We start from the raw sequence: 16,464 nt of genomic DNA, 5'->3' as shown, positions 1-16,464 counted from the left end.
CAAATCCTAAATTCAAATTTTGAGAAGCAATATATATTTTTCTGACTTACAACATTAAATTATATAAATTGAACAAACAAGTTCGATAATATTAAACTCTTTATTCTTCGTTTGTTTATGTACATCACTATTTAGTACAAAAGAGGATTAATGCACACAAGAATTAATGACCTTCTTCAATGTGCTGAAGGACACGGTTTTAACATCATTGTTGAACATTCTATGATACGAACCGCCATATATTATTCTTCCAAGTCGCCACAGTCAGTGTTACACTTTGATACATATAAGTTAAGTTATTTATTTCTCTTTGAAACGCATGTGTGTATCTTATATGTTTCAAAACAGATATAACTTCTGTTATTACACATAAAAAGTACAAAACCTATCCATGTAATGTATCTCATATGGTGTGAGCGTATAATCTGGTCGTAAAATATCTAACAGAATTTCGTATTGCAGCGTTAAATATATATGTAACAATGATATTCTAAAAAATTAACATTTCCACAGCATATTCGTTTCCGCTATTAAATACAGTTATTCCTTTAACTGTTAAAAATGTGAAACAATATCTTAGATGACAAACTTTATTGTTTCGACATCAATTATTACAGCACGTTGAAGAAATATCTGTATTAATATTTAAAACGAACATATTGCGTTGCGTTAACATTCTTTTATGGTATGCAAAAGTTGTAGCTGTATTATATATCATAATTTTTTTTTATTACTACTAGTGTAATTCTCATGATCACGATTACATCTTTGTATTTTAATGTGTTATACATTTCTCACAATTTAATACATCAAATTTTTTTTTTGTTTTTAAATGAGATTCCCTGTTCCCATGATGCGTCATTTTTTTATCCTCTTGCAAGTAACACACAAATTCATGTCCTTGCGTATCCTTCTTAACGTGGCCGTTTAATTCCACACATATCTGGTTAACAAGATCATATTAAATATATAATAACTGTAAATCATGCAGTCGCATTTAATGTTAAAACACAAGACGTAAATATTGATCACGGGATTCACAAAGCAACGTTCTTTCTTTTTTTTTTTTTACATAAAATTACGGATTATAAACGGATTATAAACAAAAATTGACTTTCTGCAATCGAGTGTCGAAACGTACCACAAAAACATTTTTTGTTGCTTTTTAATAGGTGGCGGTATATCGGATGCATAAACACGAAGCTAAAATAAACACGCATATACAACGCAACTAAATTGACTTCACCTCGTGCACAGAATGTCCGGAAATTTTATACATGTTGCATTTTATTTACATCTGAATCTGCTAACGGTAATAGAAAATTTGTGTGCATTGTGATTCGCAAAATTATTCGTTTTTCTTAAAGTAAGTTTCCGCATATCTTGTTGCGATGAGAATGAAAATCATATAAAAAATGATTTCCACGTGGAGGCCACTTTTGCTTATATAACAATAAGATTAAAAATCTATCAATTTTACAGCGCAGATTATTAGTGCGACCTATTTCCTTTCTTCTGTTAATAATTCAAATTACTTGAGCGTCCTCTCATTCGGTTTTCTTTTGCTCCAACTACAAGAGCACACACACTCAATATTTTTTATCGTACAATAATATATTGGATCGTTCGAGAAGTTTGTAGAAATTTTTAAGAAAAACTCGAAATCGATAATTTCATAGTCGGACACAATCTGATCTTTTCGTTTTTTCCATAATATAATAATAATTATTATTTGCCTATTATCGAAAAAAAAAAAAAAAAAAAGAAACCGATGAATACACTACTGAACAAAGTTACGTCCAACTATGAAAGTACTACGACTTCGAGCAATTGGCAAAAATTTCTATGAACATGTCGAACCCAATATTTCCTAAATATATCGTAAAATTGGGTCGATTGCAATCTAAACCCATGTCCATGTTCGACGAGGCACCGCAATAATGTACGCCCGTATATTTTACGCACAACGGAGCCAAGGCCGTACATCGTTGAGCGCCTTCGCACATGCGTGTACAAATTATATACGCATGAACGTGTATGTTGATTAATATCATTTAATTATGTTTTACGTGTAAACAATTACATAGATAAATAAAAAATATTATATTCTTACCAATTATTTATTACTTATGTATATGTACACACTCGGCTTTTTTCGGTACTGTATCGATGAAGATGTTGCGATAAAAACGCTTGATTCACTTACCATCCAGAAGAAGATAGAATGTATTTTATATGTGGTCTAAGGAGAGGCCTAATGTCGGAGGAATTTCTAATGCGCTAGGATTGCTGACACGTGATCAACTCCATAGAGTCTTCCTGCAAGTTTTATTAGCTACAATGGCATGAAGAGGTAAGATGGCGTATCATTAATTCCATTCATGAAAATTCAGATGCGTACGATATTAAGTATACCATCGTTAAGTATACCAACTATCCAACGTATACCCTAGTTTTATTAATTTATCACGTAAAAAAGGCCATATAATGCGGTTGCATTCATACTTCACTTACGCAGGTTTTGATATTTTAGCGGAAGAAGTCTTCTTCTTATTGTTTCGACACTTTCTCACATATGCTTCTATAAGATGCGCTATCTTCTTGGGATTGATCTCACCTGTCTTGTTATGGCATATCTGAAATAATCGTGATCGTGACCGTGAATCCTTCGTGTCACTTATATTACTGCGTGTTACATATACTCGGTCCAACGATATTAAAAGTCACGATTAGCTTAAGTTTTACCTTAGGTACAGCTTTGCGCATGATATCCTTGTACTCCTCCTTCGTAACGTGCTTTTTGGTGTAATGGGGTTTGAGAACTAATTTGACTTCTTCCACAACTCTCTCTTGCCGATTTAATTTCTTAAGGAACTACAGCGGCACGAGAAAACAAGAATGTCACATTTAAAACATTACACATATATCTAAGAGTAAAGGAAGGTATCTCAGTGCGATTGACATACCTTGTCTTTAACTTGCATTTCTACGGCAGAACTAGGAAGATCGTCCAGGATTTGAAGCTGGTTCTCATCCATACGTACGCCAACTTTAGGGTTGGTAGCTATAAGATACGTCATTTATATTATATTGATAATAATCGAATAATTATTTTAAAAAAATGTTAAAGCACAATTGAATGATCGCCTAGATTGTGAAATCTAGGCTTCTCCTTACAAACTCAATGAAAGTATACTCAAAAACACACTCACACTTTTTCGTTTTTTCCTTAGTCTTTTTACTTCGGTTCTTGGTTGCAGCCTTAACAGGCGGCAATACCGCACCGAACAAAGCGTCGAACGCGTCCTTCTTTTCCGCACTCTTATTGACCTTCGGCGTGCTGCTAGTCTTGGTAGTGGCAGGCGGTGCGTTTACAACGGGTGAGCTGTTGAAATTGACAGGACTAGGAGGATCGAAGAGACCGTCGCTTAATGTTGAACCTGGCGAATATGGCGACGACATGTCGACGTTGTCGTTCGTTATATCCGCAGCGGCGTCGCTCCCATTCTGTCCTATCGTCGAGCTGTTTTTACCCTGAGTGGACTTGGAAGATCGCGCCATTGTGGTTTTCGTGGAATTTGTAAATATGTTAGGAAGCTGCGGCCTGTCGTTTGTGCGTTGCTTGATCTGATTGCTCGGCGAGGTGCGGTTAGACTGCAAGAGAAGACTAGATCTCAAGATCTAGAGAAGACTACTCACTGCTGAACAGTGTCCAACAAGTATTTATTGAAGTACTGAGAATCCTACTGATGACGTGTAAATCGTAAACGAATGCAATTAAACAAGCAGAAAGAAATCGTTCAAATAAATAAAATAATCGAAACGATAGAAAGTACGGTCTCTTTAATAGCGCGTATACCTGAAGTAGCGTCCTTTGCGTGGTGTTGGGAGTGCTGGCGTTGAAGACAGCGCTTCTCTGCACCGCGGCCGCCACAGTAGCCAACACGGGATTGATAGTGGCGAACGGATTGGCAGTAGATTGCACGTTCTGCTGATTCTGTTGAGTCTTGGGCGGACTACTACACGATTGCGCTATGTCGGTCTGATTCTCCGGCGCGGGAGACGCGGTATCCCTCTGGGGTGACGCTCTCTTAATAGTCACCATCGATATTATCTTTGGTTTCTCTGGCGGTTTCTCTTGGCTGGGCTGATCCTGTCCAGATTGGCTCGGCTCGTCCGGTAACGGTGTATCCGCCGTGTCGTGTTTCCTGGGCGAGTTGCGCTGCGCACGATCATGCTCGTCGTTCGGTGTGGCCTCTTGACTGGCGTCCGGAGTCGGCGAACGGGACTTGGTCGGGTCGAAGGGATCATAAACATCCGACGAGCTCAACGGTGAAGTCGGCGGCTCCGGGGGTGTGTTAGGGCCAATCTTCAGACGTAGCTCCAGCTCTTCCTGTGCACGCATCTCCAACTCCTCCTCCGCTCGCTCGTCCATCATCTCTTCTTCCTCCATCTCTTCCTCTTCCTCCTCCTCCTCTAGCAGTGGGTTGATCAGGGACGGTCGCAAGTTGCTCGGCTGCTTATTAATGGAGAACTTGATCTGCGGTTCGGGCGGCGTTTTCGGTCCCTGCGAAACGAACTGTTCGCGCGGCGGCGACACCACCTGTGACGGAGGGCATTGTTCCGGCGTGGCGACTTCCTGTGCCTGCTTGTCGTCGTCGTCGCTCAGTACGATTACGTCACGCGGTGACGGGGTCTGTTCGCGGAACGGTGACTGGTCCAAGTCAATCACGGCCACGGGCTTCTTCGTTGCCGCGATCTCCGCCGCCTTAGACTTCTTTTTCTTATCCTTCTTCACCTTCGGCGATTTCGATCGTTTGTCTTTCGTTTTCTCTTTCTTCGAGCGCTTCGGAGGCGCCGTCTCCACAGTCTGCACAGAGTCCCTTCGTCGGCGTTTTATCGGCGGCGCGCACGGTATAGTCTCCTGCAGCTCCGGCATGGCCGTCGGGTTCGTCTCGTTGTCCTTGTTGAAGCACACGCTCACCAGGATGTTGTCCCCACTGGCAAATACCTCTTTCGAAGGAGGCGGCGTCCTATTCCGCTTGCCCTTCCGACGTTTCTCGCTCTCCGACTTGGATTTCCGGCTCTCTTTTCTGCGCTCCTTCTTCTTCTTCTTGATCGCCTCCTTGTTGGTCAGGATGACGGTCAGGTTCTTCGGCGACACGCTGTCCAACACCGGCGGTGGCGACCAATTGCGGGAGCCAAGCTGCTCCTGCTGCATGTGCGCCGGCGTCTTTGATCGTGAATGCGACCAGGACGGTGTCCACTGCGCGCTCCAAGAACGCGCTTCTCGCTCGCGAGGGAATTCCCGCTGCTCCACGGTGGGATGTTGCTCCACGCTCTTCTCGTTCAGCTGCTCCCAGTTCCTCGCGTTGCGATCCCGATCTCGCGAGCAGGATCTACCGCCCTTCGAGCGCGACCTACTGTGCGGCTTCCTCTTGCTGTGCTTCTTCTCGCGCGACTTCGACGTCGTCCTCTTCGGCGACTTGCTGCGCGACCGCTTGCGGTTCCTCGAACGACTGCGCGACTTGTACTTCTTCGTCTTGTCCTTCCGCTTGTCGCGCGATCGCGACAACGACCGCCTGGAGCGTCGCCTAGGCGACAACGATGATCTTCTCTTGCGCGATAACGAGCGCGACCTTCGACGCGTCACTGAGTGTCGTCTGGACAAGGAACGTTTACGCGACATGGATCTCCTGCGCGATGACTTGCGTCTGTTGCGGGAGGTCGAGCGTCTATTGCGCGAAATCGACCGGCACGACTTCGAATACGACCGGCGATCTCTCGACCAGGACAATCGCACACGGGATCTGCTTCTGGTTCGTCCCTTCGAGTATGACCGACTTCTGCGGTCCTTCGACCCGGAGACCTTGCCCGACGAGCGGCTCCTCGATCTGCTGCGCGACTTTTCTCTGATGTCCCTGCCATATTCGTCTTTCCTCGGTCGAGGTTTCTCGGCCACGATCTTTCTTACGTCGTACCGCGGCAGCTCTTTTCGCTTCTCCTTCTTCTTGCTCACTTCTTTGACCTTTTTCTTGGAAGACTTATCTTTGTCCTTGTCCCGTTCTCCTTTCTCCTTCTCTCGCGACTTGGACCTCCTGTCTTTGTCCCGATATTGCCTTTCCTTCGTGCTCTTCGAGATCTTCTTCCACGAGACCAGATTGTCCGACGAAATGTTCTCCTTGTTCTTCTCCGTATTCTCCTTGCTCTTCTCCTTTTTGTCCTTCTTCTTTCTTCTCTTAGTATCGTCTTCCTTCTCCCTCGACTTCTCCCGCTGTTCCTTCGCGTTCAACTTGCTCTCGTCCAGTATCTCACCGTCCTCCATCTCCTTCTCCTTACGCAACGCAGCCAAGTTCAACAGCTCCTCCTCGAAGTTGATCGCTTCGTCGGTCTCGGAGATATCTTCGGTGCCCAGACCGGCGTAGCTCGCCGGCGGTGTCCTGCAGTCGTCCAAGTCATCATTAGCCTTGTCCTTTGTCGGGGTGATCGGCTCTAAACCGCCATCCTCAAATGACGACGTAGCATGCAACGTCCCATCCTCATCCTTCACAGGTAACTCGTCCTTGCAGGGCGTATAAGCACCGTCCGACTCCCAGTTGTTGTCGATCGGGTAAGCGACACTTGGTATCGGTATATCCGCCAGTTTATCCTTCTCTATCGGAAACTGTTCCTCTACCTCGTCGTCCGAGTAGCTCGGGCTCGTCTTTTCGTGCTGCTGATCCGACGAGATGTTCAGATCCTCGTTATCGTTATCGTCACTCAGCACTCTATCGTTATCGTATTTATCGCGATTCGTCTTGCCGTCAGGTCTATTGCTCAGCGAACGGTCATCGTCATCGCTGCTCGATTCCTGCTCCCGCGAGTCGTCGTGCAAGCTTGTCTCGCTTCGCGACCCACCATCGTTCGAGCGGTGACTCAAAACGACCTTGTTGCTCGTGTTGCCGTCATCAGCGTCCAAATTCTCCGGACTATGTTCTATATCCAACTCGCTACTGTCCGGCTTCCTCGGAGATAAAGACGTCGGCGACGATGACGACGATGATCCTGTCGCGTTCTCCACAATCGCGACATTCTTGTTCCTCATCGCTGATCGAGGTGGCGACGATGCTTCGTCTTCTTCTTCTTCCTCTTCTTCTTCTTCTTCTTTTTCTTGTTTGTTGCCTTCGGCCTCTTGCTTGTCGGCGGATAACGCGTCGGCACGTCCTGATTTCTCGCCTTCTTCCTTCGTAGCTTCCTCATCCGACGAACTCACCAAACATTCTTTACTCCCGCGCCGATCAGTCCTCGGCGATTCTCTCTTCTTTAAACCTGGCGCGATCTTCGCCACAGTGTTCCCATCTTCTTCGATCACGAATAGCGAATCCATCTTTACGGACTGATTCAAAATTATCGATGGTCTGCTGCCCGTGGATTCTCCTGCCAGTTTCGACGGGCCGACGACGCTCTTGTCTGCATTCTTATCCTGCGACTCGTCGTCCAGCGACGACGCCGCTTTCTTCGTGTCACGCTTCACAAATTGATCGTGGAAATGTTGCTTCGACCTGTCGACTTTCTGCGACGCTGCCTTGCTACCGGCCACGTCCGTCGACGTCAATTGATGATTCTGCGGGTTCACGCTCTGATCGTCATGCAAGCCGCTTAGTCTATTGTTGAGTCGCAGTTTGTTGCCGATCTTGAAGGTGATCTTACCGCGGTGCGAGTCGTGCGAGATCTTCTTGGGTGGTATTTTGCTCAAGATTTGTCGCTCCTTCTGCAGTGCCTCCAGATAGGGGTTGGCCGGCTCCGGCATATCGGGTAGGTCGCACGCCTGCACATCGCCCACGATAATGTCGTCGTCATCGGGCATGCTCGGTGGCAACGGTGGCGGCTGCAGAGGACCCAGCTGCTGCGACAGCTCTTGCTCTGTGTGTCTGGCCACGTCCATGGTTTGCGACGAGTAGACAGAGAAGTTCGGACAATCCGACTGCGATTCGTTATCGCCATCGTCATCGTCGTACGCGGTCAGACGGATGGAAGGTTCCTGCGGCCGTTCTCTGTTCTCAGACGCAGCACTTCCGGTGGGCATCGAGGGACCGCTCGTCGGTGTAGACATCATCGGCGGCGGCGCGATCGGCATAGGTATGTTACAACTGTCCATGTTATTCTGAGGCACCTCCGTCATTTTCTCAAGCAGCGTCTTCTCCGAGCTCGCAGCGTTGTTGTCATCGTTGCTGTCGCTGTCGGCTGCGAACGGGTCGTACTTGTCGCCGCTCGGCGTCAGATTCTTCGGTGTGTGATCCTCCTTGTGGCTGTCGTCAATCACCAGCTCCTGCTCGCTATCGTTATCCTTGTCGCTTCGCGAGTTCTCTTCGAAGTCCAGTAAACTAGACGGGGGCTCCGGTGGCGGTAGTAGAATCATCGCACCGTTGCCATGGTGCTGCTCCTCTTGGACGTCGGATTTGGACGGCGGCTCGATATCGCAATAAATATCGCAATCGTCATTATTCTCCTGTCTGGTGTCCATGGGCGCAGACACAGGCTCGGGTGGGATACACGAACTCGCGCGTTCACTACGTTCTGACTGATAATTCCGCGTTACATCCATTTCCGGTAAGCCAGCAGGTAGACTGTTGCGCACATGCGCCGACGCAGACGCCGACGCCGACGCCGACTGCGTACTCAGAGGATCCGCCGTTGGATTTGCAGGTGGTACGGACGGAGCAGAAGGAGGCGGCGGCGGTATTCCCAAAGGCGGTGGCAGTCTGGGCCTAGGAAAGCGCTGATCTTGAGCATGCGGAAAGGGCGGTCGCTCGAAACCGTCGCTCGTGTAATTGTTGAACGGCCGCTCAATCGGCGGCGGGAATCGCAATCGTTCGTTACGGAAGTGCTGAGGGTTGCGACTTCGAAAAGGAGGCGGCGGCGTACCGCTGAACATGGGCGGACCACCGCAGTGCTCGAAGCTCGGATTGTAAAACGGCGGCGGGCCGAAGTCGCGGTTGCCGAAGCTGTCCCTCGGTCCGGTATTGCCGCTGCCACTGCCATAGCCGTGTCTACCACCGCCCGGTGGCAAGGAATCCCGACCGCCTCCATAGCTTTGGCCGCCGTGATGACCATGACGACCGTTGTCGCGGTAGCCACCGCGGAAATTACCCCGATTCCCACCGCCGCACGGATTGTTGTACATCGGGGCTTGCGTGATATTGTTGGGATTCACGTTGGTCAGATCCAACGGCGTTTCGACCTCCTTCAGCAGCACTTCCTTGCGCTGCGTCACCACCTCCTCCTTCTCTTTCTTTGGACTTTCGTTATTGTTAACGCTGTGCTTGTTCTCCTTCTCAGGATTGTTCATTAGCAATGTGCCGTCGGCCATCAAGGTGATATTATTCTTCTTGGTAGAATGCCACAGCTCCTGGCTGTTAATTATACTATCTAGAATATTCGGCATACCCCTGTTTTCTGCTTCGTTCACTGAACTGGCGATTGTCTTTAGAACGGCACGACGTCTGATCGACGGTACAGCCGAGCGTCGTTGTACGTTCACGATCAACGGACCGCTTCCGATAGAGTATTCATCATCATCATCCTCCGACACCGGCGGGCTGTAGTCCAGCCCCAGATTGTCTCCGAAGAGACTGACTCGAGGTATACCGGCGTTGTATCTGGCAGTCTTGAGAGCGCTTTTCTCAGATATCGAGATATTATTCTTCATAGTAGGTACAAGCAACGGGACGTCTAACTTTGGCTTATTCATACCCAGTGCAGTGGCTAATCTCTTTTTTACCGTTCGCGTGTCGGCCAACACGGATGATACAGTGCGTGCATGTCGTTTGCTTTTTCTCCTCTGTAAAAACAATTTGTTCATTAGCACAAATGAAATATTGATGCGGTTTGTATATATAGTTCTTAATTTTCATTCATTATATATTCTACACATATTATATATGATTATATATTACACCAGTCAATCATATAAAATAGATACCAAAGCTAGCGGCATATGTAATAATGCAATAACAGCATCAAATGAAGAAAAAATATAAAATATAAATTAAATTTAAGATAAAACTTCATACACAAAAGGTATGTATTTCCCTTATGTTTTTCATTATAGAAGAATTGGTTTTATCATAGCACAATTTACAATGTATGTCTACAAAAATCACATAAAATATACAATATATGTAGTCAATATGGAACTAGCCAAAGAAATATATATGCAAAGCGTTATTATATAGATTAGATTAGACAGAGTAAGATCGACACGGCGAAGCATTCTTTATGAAAAGTTTGTCTTCTGGAGGGTCAATAGTAATAAAGGAAGTTTATAAGATTAGTAAAATGAGTGATTAGTAAAGTTTAGTTTAGAAAGATATTACTTTTATCCACAGGATAAGATTTTATATAAATTACTTATTTTGAAAGCAAGGTGACAAAAATTTCCATAGTCTAACTGCATAGTTCATATATCTTTTTAGGATAATGCCTCTTGTGTACAATTTAATTGTATTTTTATATATATATATATAACACATATATATACGTTACATACTTCAAAGAGCATTATATATAATAGTACACTCATTTTATTAACATACTTATAATGCATACTATTATGCTTGATATATCACACATAACTATAGTATATCACAAATGAATAAGAAATTTATATTATTATTTAGAAGTTATTTGCACACACAATTTTAATCTTAAAGTGCAATCGGCATTATTGATGTCTTTGAAATTTAGTGTATTAATATGATAAAGTATTCAAGTGAATTCAATCAAAATTAAGAAAAAAACCAAGTGCATCTAGTGACAAAATGGTTTTATTTATATAACTTAAGAACAATGAGGTACAATTAGAAAATTTAATTTAGTTTAGTTATATGTTATGAAGGTGGCATCAGTTTTATACATTAAGTTCAGCAGGGATCATCATCTATAATCTAGGAAGTCCAGAATGGTGAAGACAGTGATGAGATGCGGTAGCGTTGCCAGATCGTACATCCCAATTGAAGAAAAATCTTGTACGAATTATGGCAATAGCTTAGCACAGACCAGAAGTCTGGCAGAAATGTATTTGTTTATAGCTGCGATTAGGAAAATATCAAATAAAACATAATTTGTCACATGATAAAAAAATCGGTAGGTACATCACCGGATTTAAAACATATGTGCAGAAATACGTATCTGGCAATCACCACTTATGACAAGACAAATGTGTTGTGCCTGTGATATGAGCACGCACGCGCTCGCGCGCATGTCAAGCTATTCTACATTTGAGAAATTAACGATATACCTTGCGCGTTTTCTTTGTTCTTTTCTTACACTTCCTCCTCGATGTGGACGATGCTACTTTGACGTACGTCACAATCTCCTCCTCTTCGCCATTATCGTTGATCTCTCTAATTCTCACTTCTCGAACCACAGTACTGTTCTTTCTCGCTGAGCTCTTTGTCTCGCGTTTCTTTCTCTTTTTCTTTGTCGTTTTAGTCTTAGATGTTCTATTTGAGCGAGTGGACGAAGTATTGCGTCCGCACGCACGAAAATTAGCATTTGGAGAATGACTATTATCACCGATCGAATCGAGACCAGACGACGTAGACGGCTGATTCGGATCGATAAATCGGATATTTGTTATAGTGTTGCGCACAGTACGATTACGAATGTTAGCACGTACGCGTTCTGTATGGCGAGTGCGAGGTACAATTCTAGGAATCAACGCTCCGTTCTCTGGCGTTGTTCCGGTACGGCTACGACCGTACGATACACCAAGATGCCGTGCTTCCTCCATAAGATCTGAGATCTCATCCAAGTCAATTTCAATCTACAAATGTAAGATGAGAAAATTAGTATATCTTGTTTTACTTTTAATCTTGTCTTTACAAACTTTTTTCTTAATAGTGTTTCGTATATAAGAAACATTAAATATACATTAAAATAAATAAATAAATAACACATTTGATAAATATAAACACGTTCTTACATTTCGCAATTTTAAATTGTAGTTATTTCTTAAATTTCTTATTATTCTCATTTTTTTTTGTTTACTATAACTCAAGAAAGTTTGATATTTTATAAAAATATAAATTACAATAAATCTAAGTAAATGCAGACTTGAAAGAAATGAAATTGATTTTGAATACGAAAAAAATTTTGGAAAAGAAAAAAAGGAAAAAAAAAGAAAATCCAATGCAATCTGTGATTTATAGCAGTCAACAAAAGTACCTTAGTATAACATATAAGATTATTTATATCTAACATATGCCAAAGAACAAAATGTCAAAATTATATGAATGTACCGCTTCTGCATCATTTTGACTATTTTGAGAACATTCTGGACAAAACCATTCTTCCATGGGAACTTCAGTCATCGGAGGTGTTAGACATTCCAGATGGTAACCACAATCACAACCATCGCAAAGTAACATTCGATCTTCCCTGTCACTTAGGTGACATACTTCACAAAATGTTGGATCATCTTGCACTTGATCTTCAGGACGTGGCACAACTTCTACTGGCAAGTGTTTTATAACCTAATTGAGATAAAAAGAAACGTATTTTGAAACAGTAATGCATATTGATTTTATATTTATATATTGAATTACTTATTTTACTCCTCTGTAGAATATCCTTTAAACTTGATTAGACTATTTGTATCAATACTTTTAAATTATCATATACACATTATGTAATCTTAACAATTTCAAAATTAACATAACGTAAAATCAGCTCCCACATTACCTTGCCGCCAAGATGATTTCTAACGTGTATAATAGTAAAGATTTGGCGGTCCACAGGACAAGTATTAATATTCTTACTCCATTCCAGTAAACACTCTAAACAGAAGCAGTGTTCACAGGCAGATGGTGTACCAACTTGTTGTTTTCTAAATGGCAGTAGACATATGGGACACTTTTCTAATTGTCCATCACTATTATCAGAATCTATATCAACATTAGCCGGTGAAGATACAGATTTATCTGTCTTTTTCTTTGTTTTAGATAAAACTTTGCGTTTAGAATTATATTTAATGTCTTTATCAAACTCATCGGAACTAGTCCAGTCATTTTGCCATTCGGAAGATGTATCGCTGTTATTATCTGTAACATATTTATGTACAAAAATATGTATATATATATGATATATATGTATTGCATCAAATATAATACAAAACGAATATTTTAACACATCAATATGTATACTAACCAATCTGAGTGGATGCATTTGCCTCTGAGGAGCTACCATCATAACTAGATAAAACCTTGCGTTTAGTGTTATATCTTTTGGATTTCTTATGTACTTCGTCAGAACTAGACCAATCACTGTGCCATTCGGATGTATTGCTGTTTGTATTTGTATCTGTAATATATATATATATATACACACACACACACACACACACACACACACACACACACACAAGATTAGATACATTAAGCATATGTAAAACTTGGACTTTGATGTAACAATAGTAACGTCTGTATCCAAAATTTATGGTTTTTAAGTATACAAATAAAAAATTAAAAGCAACAAATATAGTGCTATTTTTAATTTGTACAATTGTTTCGTTTTAATTTAAATTTTTTCTCTTATGAAATTGTGAAGATAAAAAATAAAAAATTCATAATTTTCTAAAAATCAATCAATACTAACCAATTTGAGTGGATTTATTTGCTTCTGATGCACTACTATCATATTTAGATTCATCCTCACTAATAACTCTCTGCAATAAAACACAATGTTAGTGAGTAAGGCTTATCGATAAGTTAAAATTATTTAATGAAAGTACATTTTAGTCATACTTACATATTTTTTTTGTCGTCTAATCACAGGTTTAGGTACATCACTATCATCACTACTTTCCTCCTCACTAACAACTCTCTGAAATCATCATAAATAAAATATTTTAATCAAAAGTAAAATATTTAATCGCAAGTAAAATATTTTAATAAAAAAAATATCTCACATATACATACACACACATGTGCATATATATGTATATATGTATATAAGATCTCTGCATACATGTATCTTTTTTCTCCTTCGAGTTTGTACAATGATAGACTCATCACTGTTGTCACTGTCAGTTATGATGAGTTTTTTACGCTTGTTTACTGGATAAGTATGATCACTATCACTTGACATCTTAATGTTTGCTTAAACATATATCCACTGCATTCTTCTTATAAATCTGCAAGCAAGATTGTTAAATTCTATCATCCATAAATATTTATTCGTACACATACATTTTACACTCATATATATTCCACATCATGCTGATAACCATTTATCATTTGTAACCATTATCATTTGTACAATTATAATTAACCACATTATCTAAATAGTGTTAAACAATTTCTTAATATGACAAACTATCATCAGGATAACCAGTACAGCATTAGGATCTCTGAATAGAATAAAAATTTCTTTGAAATTATTAGCATTTAAATTATTTAATATTTTATACAGTTTGCGTTAGATATATCCTATATTATCATAAGTGGATGACAAATTACTTGCTACTGTGTGACCAACTATCCGTCCGTGGCTAATATTCTCGTGCCCCAACTAGAGCCTTCAGATGGACGGCGTTACGAATTATCCTTTGAAAAGCAGTGATCAAAAATGTTTTTGACCTGATACTGTTTGGCCGTCCAGAAGTCAGAATAAATGATATTGGAAAGCGGCAAGCCCGCGATGATTCCGCCGTGCACCTCGATGTTGCACGTTTCTCGAGATCTCACGAGACGGTGCGGACGTCGGACGTGGTCTCGAGTCTCCGATCGTTCAAAGCGCTTCAGCAACCAAGCTGCCTGTGTTCCGTGATCTGCGTGAGCGAATTTACGTTCAGCACAATCACACAAATTATACACGAAGCACCAGTTGACGCTTGTCGATCGTCGTCCCGCTCACTTTCTCTTTCTCTCTCTCTCCCTCTTTCTCGACATTCGTTCCTTGATTCTCGCGCTGTCGTCGTCGCGCATTCGAGTCGCAACGCACGAGTTGGTTACAAGCGTACAGGACACAAGCGTCAACAACGCCGTGATCTCGGCCGATCTCGCGATCTTTCAGACAAAGAATCAACACGTGCTGCGCACTGCAAGAATATTTCGCGATTTCTCTGTTGACACCCCCCGGAAGATATACGCGTTCTATCGCCGGACTGCGGACATCTTGGATCGTGGACGCCGTGTTTCGTGCCGCCGAGGCGACATTGCGCTATTTCCCGTTTCACTGACGCAGCCGATCGCAACGCCGCCACTATCGCCGAAAATTTCTGCTTGCATTCGCAAAATTCCAATTTCGCGAAATTGCAGTGCGAACAGGCAGCAGCGTGGCACGCTGGCGTTTCGCAAACCGCATCAACCGCGTGTAAAAACAATACGGATAACTCACGTCGCGTGTAGGGTTAAGCGACCGGAAGTGAACGTTTGGTAGCCGGGAGATTTAAATGCAAGTAGCGCGAAAGTGCAGCTTGCATGGCACTGCAACTTGCATGGCGCTTCGGAATGTTTCGGTAGGTCTGTTTCTATTGGTGCAAGATGCTTTCCAATAAAGAACACAGGATAGTTTCATTGGCTATATACCATCGTAAGATAATAAATCATCTGATAAAACGACTTTGTGCTTTCTGCTGGAAAGCACCCTGAATCAGGAACAAAAAGAACGCATGGACTATTTTTTTGAACGAGTTCCATAGATATTCATATTCAACAGGAGGATTTGTTTTTTAGTGATTCTTAGAAATATTCACGAATATACATCTTTTCGTGATATTTGTAGCGTCGAATGGATTTTGCCTCGGGATTACCAAGGCCCAGTTCAACAAATTCGAGTTTAAAGTTTAGCCAAACGGCTGTTACATTTAAATGACTTTGCAGGATTTCAACTGAAACTTCTGAAGAAATTAAAAGTGAGGAACAAAGCAGCAACTTTAGTTCCTGCAAGGATATCCTGTAAAGTTACCGAGATAGATAATTAAATATAACTTGGTAAAAGCCATCACACACACCTTTCCGCAGGACATAACAGATAAAGATTTCAATTTAATCGCGTTGCTCGTTTCGTAGTAGAGTAGTTATGAATACGGGCGGCCGAATCGAGCAACGCGATTGGTCGAAACTTTACTGTTATGTCTTACGGGAAGTGTATGTTAAGCCAGCGGCACACGGTGCTTGTTTTCGTGCTGGATTGCTTGCTAGATGAAAATACTGCGTTGTGATTGGAATATTTTCGAAGATGGATGAAAATGTACCAATCAGAACGCAGTATTTTCATCCAGCAAGCAATCCAGCACGAAAACAAGCATCGTGTGCCACTGGCTTAAAAGGCCTTTGCACGTAGAAAATCTGTAAAGGCTCGTCTACAATAGCTGTAAGAGTAAGGCTGTAAGGCTGTAACGTAAGCTGTCAGCGAATGAAAATATTTCATTTCGTGTCTTGCAACCTTACAGCCTTAAGCTAAGACTCCATGCATGCGGTG

General features: G+C 42.3%; 1 protein-coding gene across 1 annotated transcript; it reads right to left on the bottom strand.

Annotated features, from left to right (window-relative positions):
- Positions 1-81: 81 nt before the first annotated feature.
- On the bottom strand, positions 82-15,390 carry PHRF1 (PHD and ring finger domains 1). The gene is made up of 14 exons (XM_025299159.1): positions 14,499-15,390; positions 14,008-14,173; positions 13,789-13,863; positions 13,636-13,705; positions 13,189-13,341; positions 12,724-13,082; positions 12,282-12,515; positions 11,279-11,806; positions 3,860-9,820; positions 3,213-3,654; positions 2,967-3,064; positions 2,746-2,874; positions 2,515-2,636; positions 82-2,319 (listed from the first exon to the last, which is right to left on the bottom strand). Exons 2-14 carry the CDS (start codon positions 14,125-14,127, stop codon positions 2,301-2,303), a joined length of 8,310 nt encoding a protein of 2,769 aa, XP_025154944.1. The 5' UTR covers positions 14,128-14,173; positions 14,499-15,390; the 3' UTR covers positions 82-2,300.
- Between the last annotated feature and the right edge of the window lie 1,074 nt (positions 15,391-16,464).

The sequence above is a fragment of the Harpegnathos saltator genome, unplaced genomic scaffold, assembly GCF_003227715.2.
Source record: "Harpegnathos saltator strain DR-91 unplaced genomic scaffold, Hsal_v8.6 scaffold252, whole genome shotgun sequence".
NCBI classification, from domain to species: Eukaryota; Metazoa; Arthropoda; class Insecta; order Hymenoptera; family Formicidae; genus Harpegnathos; species Harpegnathos saltator.
The sequence above is the reverse complement of the archived record's forward strand: the minus strand, read 5'-3'. Positions and strand labels throughout refer to the sequence as shown.